Here is an 8,035-nt window from a genome sequence, read left to right as displayed (position 1 = left end):
ATAGCAAAAGCCTGGCACCTTGCCCTAGGAGATTACACGCATTGCCACCAGCTGCAATTAGTACCCCTCTCCCCGTTCGGTGCCCCCGCCTCGGTATGTGGGGTGTAAGCCCCCCCCCCCAATTGGTAGTTCAGCAGAGAGAGGGAAATTCCAGTACGGGTTAGCAGGGATGGTGAATGGGCCCCGGCGACAAGAACTAAGAGACTGCGCAACCGACTCCCCGGCACCCTGGCTTTCTCTCTCTTCTCTCTAGTTTTGTAATGAAATCCTGCTTAAGTTTTGCACTGGAATCTCTTGACTCCTCATTTTCCCGGCTCACCGTATCGTGTGTGTGTGTGTGTGTGTGTGTGTGTGTGTGTGTGTGTGTGTGTGTGTGGCACTGGGGGTTGAACGCAAGGACATCTTATTTCTGAGCTCTACTCCCAGCCCTAGTTTTTAATCTTTCTTTTGAAACAAGGTTGCCACTCGCTTGCGGAGGGCCTGGCTTGCTCGCTGGCACTGTCCTCCCAGCTGCGACCGTCCAGTCTCAGCCTGGCCAGCACTGGATGCGCAGCGCGCCGGGCGGCAGGTGTCCAGGTGTCCGGCGTGAACTTGGGCCAGGCGGGCGGGGCCGGCGGCGCGGACGGGCGTCCCGCGGAGGGCGGGGCGGCGGGCGGCGCCGGCGCAGTGCGCTCGCGGGGCGGGCCGCCAGGGCGGGTGGTGGTTCCGGTTCCGTGGGCGAGACACGTGAAGGTCGGCGGTCGGCGCGGGGATGGACGCGTCCTCGCCCTCGGCGGCGGCGGGCCTGGGCGCCGTGGACCCGCAGTTGCAGCATTTCATCGAGGTGGAGACGCAGAAGCAGCGCTTCCAGCAGCTGGTGCACCAGATGACCGAGCTCTGCTGGGTGAGGGGCCCGGGCGGGGCTGGCGAGCGGCGGCGGCGCTCTGGGCCTGGCTTTGTTGCGCCCGGGACGGGGCTCGCGGACCCAGGGCCGCCCCGCCGCCCGCCCCGGGGACGATGCAGCCCTCGGACTGCCCGGGATTTTCCGGGGTTCCCCAGTTGGCCTAATCCCCCTAGCGAAGCATGGGTGGCTGCAGCCCGCTCACTGGGAAAGTGGCGTAATTTCTCCCAACATACATATTTATCGGCTTGTGTAATAGCAAGCGGGTTTCAGGTCTGAAGGTTGAGTAATCGAGCCTGTCCTGCGAGGGCACTTTGGCAAAAGGGTGGAAGGTATTTGCAGGTTGAGATCAAAGTGTTGCGGTTGCCAAGGACAGCATAGTGCCCTCCCTCGACGGCAGTCTCAGTCACAAAGTAGAGGCCCAGGGTAATGGCTCCTGGACTCAGAGGGACTGGGGCTTGTGTTTCCAGCCGAAAATCATAGATGAAATGAATTCGAACCACTCTGAACGAAATAGTCATGATTTTCCACGGTTCCTGTATCATCAGTTTTGGTATTGCTGGACTGTGACCCTGGCCAAATGCTTACTTAAATTTGGTCTTTCTTGGGTCAAAATGCTTTCTTTTTTTTTTTTTTTTTAAAGACCCTTTGATTCATCATTTGGGCCGGTAGCGGGTGTTGTTAAGAACGTCCTGAAGAATCTGTAAGCCATTGGACCCTTAAATTCATAGGAAGCTGGGCGTGGTGGCACACACTTGTAATTCCCATATTCTGGAGGCTGAGACAGGAAGATCCCAGGTTCTCTGCCAGCCCCAGCTACTTATGAGGCCCACCGCAACGTAGGGAGACCTGTTTCAAAATAAAGAATAAAACAGGGCTGGGGGGTGTACCTCGGAGGCAGAATGCCCCTGGGTTCAGTCCTCAGTGCCCCTCCAACACACACAGAGAAATTCAAAGGAACTGTGTACAATGGCCTACACCTGTAATCCCAGTATTTGGGAGGCTGAGACAGATGGATACAGGTCCGAGGCCAGCCTTAGCAACTTAATGAGACCCTGTTTCAAAATGCTAATAAAGGGTTAAGGGTGGAGCTGAACCCCTGGGTTCAGTCCCCAGTATCACACACAAAAGAAAGCTTCTCACAAGGCTGAAGAAAGCTTTTTGTGAACCTCTGGCTTAAGTAGACAAGGTCACAGAATCTCAGTTCCTAGATTTTCTTTTCTTCTTTGATAGGTTTATTTATTTTATTTATTTTTTGGTGGTACTGGGGGTGGAACCCAGAGGCTTTCTACCTCTGGGCTATACTCCCAGACCTATTTTATATTTTATTTGGAAACAGGGTCTCACTAAGTTGCTGAGAGCCTCACTCAGTAGCTGAGGCTGGCTTCGAACCTGCGCGATCCTCCTGTCTCAGCCTCCCAAGTGCTGGGATTACAAGCCTTTGATAGGTTTAAAGGTGCCTTGCTGTAATGATTCATCCTTTAATCCTTTTAATTTAAAATTAAATTAATTTGAAGGTGTTTACTTCAAGTAGCAAAATGTTTTCATTTGTACTTTGGCTATTTTTCTTGATTCGTGGTATTTCAGCTTCACCATGTTCTGTCCCTATGGCATTGAGCAAACGATCTCTTGTCAAGTGAGGAGGAATAGTAGTGCCTGTTCCATAGGTTGGTCGGAGGGTCACTGTGACCCTGTGGAAGATGGCTTTGATACTTGGTAAGCTGCACCTGCGAAATGTTACATAAGAGAGCGATACTGTTGTGAGGTGAACTTTTTCCTTTAAGCCACAAGAAGTTACCCCACCCTCTCTTCTGCATAAGTACCTTCTGTAATTCTGTGTCTCGTCCTGAGCAGGAGAAGTGCATGGACAAGCCTGGGCCAAAGTTGGACAGTCGGGCCGAGGCCTGTTTCGTGAACTGCGTTGAGCGTTTCATTGATACGAGCCAATTCATCTTGAATCGACTGGAACAGACCCAGAAATCCAAGCCAGTCTTCTCGGAAAGCCTTTCGGACTGAGCTCAGCACCGCCTCTTTGGAAAAAGAAGGTAGCTCAAGAAAGCAGGAGCTGTCGCTGGGCTGAAGAGATGGCTTCGGGGGATTGGCTTCCACCTGTTGTCACTTGTGGGACATCTTGTCATCCGAGACTGAACGCAGACCAATTTCTTCGCGTGGGGTCAGAGGGTCATACGTGTATCTGGTTGTGTTTTTAATGCTAATCTTGGAAAAGTAATTGACAGAATAATGGAAAGCTGTCAGCTACATATCACTGTATGTGGGACTCTGCTTTACTCAAGGTCCCTTAACTGCTTCCTGTAATTTTGACAGTGGAACTGCTTTCTGTATTTGCTAGTGGGACCACAGAGGCAAAATCTCTCCATTTGTATGGATTAATTTCAGATTTAGGGGGAGATCTTTGGGCTGTCCAAAAAGACAATGGGAGAAGGATAATTTGATATATAACCATGAGCCTTCTTATCTGGTATTTGACTATCAGTACTGGGGGGAATCTAAAGAGTGTTAATACAGTGAAAAAGCTAATACTTAAGGTACCTAGGCTGTCTCCCTCCCCTGTGCTTCGAGTTACTTAAATATCTATAGAAAATATGGCCTCGGGGTAAAACCGGCTGAGCATCGAGAGGCCTGCAGCGATAAAGGAGCCAGTGAACATAATTCCCATGCCTAGACAGCCGCAGGAAGAAGTGAATTTACCCTGACAGCAGGGTAGACAAAATTCAAAGGTGTGCCTAAAGAAATGACAAATATTTAGGCCAGTCAAAACTAACAGCCATTTCAGGTACAGGTACCTGCCTGGCATTCATCGATATGAGATTCCATTGACTGCACCCTTTCGATCACTGAAATAAAGCTTCTACAAGATTCACCTGGGGTCGAGAGGTTTGTATCTGCAACCCATAGGACCGGAGCGTGGACTCGTTCCAAGGCGGAGACGCAGCCGGTCTTGGTTCTGGAGGCCCCTGGGCTGTCTGAGCCGAGGCTGGGGATTCTGTGCTCACCGGAAGTTCCTGTGTGCAGCGGGAGAGCGCCTTTGGACTGGGGGCCCCTGTCTCACTCACGTCCTTGTTCAGCTGCTCAGGGGGAGCCCCAAGACTTTTTTAGCTGTCCCCCCATGTAAATTCTGCAAGGAGCCGGGCGTGGTGGTGCACGCTTGTAACCCCAGCATTTGGGAGCCTGAGAGGAGGATCGCGGTTCACACCCAGCCTCAGCTACGACTTAGTGAGGCTCTCACTAAGTGAGACCTGTTTCAAAATAAAAATAGGGCTGGGGGTGGAGCTTGGAGGTCGAATGCCCCTGGGCTCCATCTCTAGTACTCAACAAAACACTATGAGGAAAGCTTTACCAATCAGGATGAAAATGTAATTCAGCAACCTTTTTTGTTACTGGAGATTGAACCCAGGGTAATTCCACCTTCAAGCTATACCCACAGGTCTTTTTATTTTATATTTTGAAACAGGGTCTTGCTAAGTTGTTAAGGCTGGCCTCAAATCTTTGATCCTCCTGCCTCAGTCTCCCCAGTACTGGGATTACCACACCTGGCTTCAACAAACGTTTGGGTGCTCACTGCACTCCAGGAGCCATTTTTAATGACAGGGATACAGTAATGCAACAAAACATCCTCTGCCCTTCAAAAGTGTATGTTTTAGCTAAGGAAACAATACATGCATACATGTATGTCAATATCAACCGGGCATGGTGGTGCACATACATAATCGCAGAACTTGGGAGGCTGAGTCAGGAGGTTCACAAGTTTGAGGCCAGTCTCAGAATCTTAGAGCTTGTTTCAAAAATAAGAAAAATTGCTGGGTGTGATGCCACATACCTGTAACCCTAGTACTTCAGAGGCTGAGACAGGAGGATAGCAGGTTCGAAGCCAGCCTCGGCAACTTAGTGAGATCCTGTTTCCCCCCCACCCTCCAAAAAATGGGGTTGAGGTATAACTTGGAGGTGAGTGCCCCTGAGTTCAATCTAAAGTATCCTTCCCCCCCAAAAAATAAATGTGTCAGTGTAATAAATACCCTGGAGAAAAGGCAGAGAAGGGTGTTCGGAAATGTTTATAGGAGCCGGGCGTGGTGGCATACGCTTGTAATCCCCGTGCTTGGGAGGCTGAGACAGGAGGGTTGCACAGGTTCAAAGCCAGCCTCAGTTACTTAGGCCTTCTGCACCTCAAGTGAGACCCTTTTCTAAATAAAATATAAAATATAAAATAGGTTTGGGAGTGTAGCCTGGAGGTAGAAAGCCCCCGGGTTCCATCTCCAGTACCACACACACAAGAAAATGGTTATAGGACACTGCCCCCCCTGCCGCCGCCTTTGGTACCAGGGAACCAGGGGCATTGTACCTCCGAGCTACAATCCCAGCCCTATTTTTAGTTGTTTTATTTTTGAAACGGTCTGGTTAGAGAGAAGGTCTCCTAGAAAAGGTGGCATTTTAGCAGAGACATGAAAGAACCAAGTAGGCAAGCTTTGTGAGTGCCTGGACAGACCGTCCAGGCAGCGGTAACAGCAAGTCCAAGGGGCAGGGGCCGGTGCGCGCTGACCATGTAGGGCTTGGAAGACTCAGCCTTGACCAGGCAAGATGGGCAGGCAACCAAGAGACCCCAACAGATAGCTGATGTAGTACAACTGGCGTTTTAGGAAGGTCTGGCTACGGTCTGGAGAACACGCACCTGGTAAGCTAGTAGTAGTCATGGTAGTAAGAATAAGGACGTTTTCATTCTGGGGACTGAAGGCCGGGCTGCGCTGCCCCCTGTTACATCCACAGCCCTTGTCATTTATTTGAGACAGGCTCTTGCTGAGCTGTTGAGACTGGCCTTAAACTTGCAGTCCTCTTGCCTTAGCCTTCTGAGTCACAGGCGTGCGCCACCTCACCTGGCAGTGATGGCATTTTGAAGTCCGTGAGAACTGGTGCATTTACCATGGGTATCTGGCACAGACCTTTGACTGTATTTTCCATGGACTCTCTACAAACTTAATGTGTGGGGAAGCTCCTGTACTCTTCCATATCCTTTCTTGATGTATTACTCGTGTACTTACTACTATACCATTATTGCTCATTTAGTATTAAAGCAATCTCGTTACGTAAGATATCTTTGCTTTACAGTATTACTTGTTCAGCTAATAGAACGGTAAAGAAGGTCTGTGAAATTCAAACAATACGCGCAAGCTCCAAGTTTGTTGCTCAGTGCTCAGGGACAGTCCATGCGTGTCTCTGTCCCTCAGGGAGATTATAATGTGTACCCTAGCAACGACTGGGACTCTGAATCTCGAAGGTGGTACTGTTAGCCCTGATAATCATTTTATTGTTATTTGGGGGGTACTGGGGATGAAACATAGTTGCATTCTATCTCAGAGTCGTACTGGTGCTGGAACTCAGCCCTATTTTTTATTCTTTGAGACGAAGTCTCAGTGAGTTGCAGAGGGCCTCACTAAGTAGCTGAGGCTGTTTTCGAACCATGATCCTCCTGTCTCAGCCTCCCAAATGCTGAGATTACAAGCATGCGCCACCACACCCAGCTCGCCCCAGTCCTTTATTATTTTTATTTTTTGAAGCAGTCTTGCTAGGTTATTTTGTTTTGTTTTGTTTTGAAACAGGGTCTTGCTAGATTGCCGAGAGTCTCACTAAGTTGCTGAAGCTATCCTGGAACCTGTGATCCTCCTGTTTCAGCCTCCCAAAAGTACTTGGGATTACAGGTGTGCACCACCACACTCAGCCATGTCAGCCCTGATGTTCAAAGCTCTCATTCCAAATATTCAAGATACAAAATTATAAGGGTCAACTGTAAAATAAAAGTGGTTGGATTAGCAGATCCTTTGCCTGAAAATAAAAGCTTACAAAATACTTAAAAGCCTACTATATAAGAAGCCAAGCCGGTTGTGGTGGCACACACTTGTAATCCCAGCATTTGGGAGGCTGAGACTGGAGGGTCACAGTTCATGGACAGCCTCAGCTACTTAGGCCCTTTGCAACTCAGTGAGACCCGGTTTCAAAAAAAATAAAGATTAAAAAATATGGCTGGGGGTGTAGCTTGGAGGTACAGTGCCCCTGGGTTCCGTCCCTAGCACTGCACACACAAAGCCAAGCTGCTGTGGTGGAGGGTGGGCCCTATCTGGAAATGTGCCCGCTCTTCTCACCCCTGTGTCTCTAGAAGGGCGTTGTCCGTGAGCCCCCAGGGATTTACCGAACATACTGTGAAAGCTGGAAACGGACTAAAGCCTATTCCCGACTCCATACACTAATATCAGCAGTACCTGATAACAAGGAAATCAGGCAAAAACTTCCTGTTAATAGCGGTGCTGGGGATTGGACTCGGGCTGCCTCGGAGCTACACCTCCAGCCCTTTGTTTTATTTTGAAACAGATTCTCACTATGTAGCTGATGCTGACTTCAAACCTGCCATCCTCCTGTCTCAGTCTCCAAGTACTGGGATTATAGGAGTGCACCACCATGCCTGCTCATACTTTTCTTTTTGCACTTGCAGTACTGGAGACGGACCCCCACGTTGCACTAAGTAGCTGAGGCTATCCTCAGACCAATCTCAGCCTCCCAAATGCTGGATTCCAAGGGTGCAGCACCATGCCTGGCTAAAGAAAACCCTCTATAGTAATTTGAATTCTAAATTGTAAGAAGTCAAGCCGGGTGTGGTGGTGGTGCCCCCTGTCAGGACTTGGGAGGCCGAGACAGGAGGATTGCAGGTTTGAAGACAGCCTCAGCAAGTAGTGAGACTCTCATCAACCTGGAGATCCTCTTCCAAAAAATAAAATGGATAGGGCTGTAGCTCAGAGGTAGAATGCCCCTGGGATCAAACCCCAATGCCACACAAAAAATTAAAAATAAATAAATTGTGCATTTGAGATGCTAAGACAGGAGGATCACCGTTCACTGACAGTCTTAGCTACTTAGACCCTTTGCAACTCAGTGAGACCCTGTTTCAAAATAAAGAATAAAAAACAGGGCTAGGAGTATAGCTCAGAGGTACAATGCCCCTGGGTTCCATCGCCAGTACCGCAAAAATAAACCCCACAGCCTTTATACTGAACAAAGGAGCAATTGGTCCTTTCCTTAAAAAATCAGTTTCTCCCATGTTAATGGTGTAATAAAAAACAGCCTAGGGAGGTTTGATTCCAAAGATCACCCAAT

The 8,035-nt window shown here is 49.2% G+C and overlaps 1 protein-coding gene across 1 annotated transcript; it reads left to right on the top strand.

Moving 5' to 3' along the window:
* Positions 1-751: 751 nt before the first annotated feature.
* On the top strand, positions 752-2,896 carry TIMM8A (translocase of inner mitochondrial membrane 8A; the record flags this gene model as incomplete). Its single annotated transcript, XM_080719227.1, has 2 exons — positions 752-883; positions 2,735-2,896. The coding sequence occupies 2 exons, from the start codon at positions 752-754 to the stop codon at positions 2,894-2,896; spliced, it is 294 nt and encodes a 97-aa protein (XP_080575353.1).
* Positions 2,897-8,035: the final 5,139 nt, after the last annotated feature.

Source organism: Muscardinus avellanarius (genome assembly GCF_963383645.1).
Source record: "Muscardinus avellanarius genome assembly, chromosome: X".
Classification (NCBI taxonomy): Eukaryota; Metazoa; Chordata; class Mammalia; order Rodentia; family Gliridae; genus Muscardinus; species Muscardinus avellanarius.
This window is presented reverse-complemented; position numbering and strand designations above follow the sequence as displayed.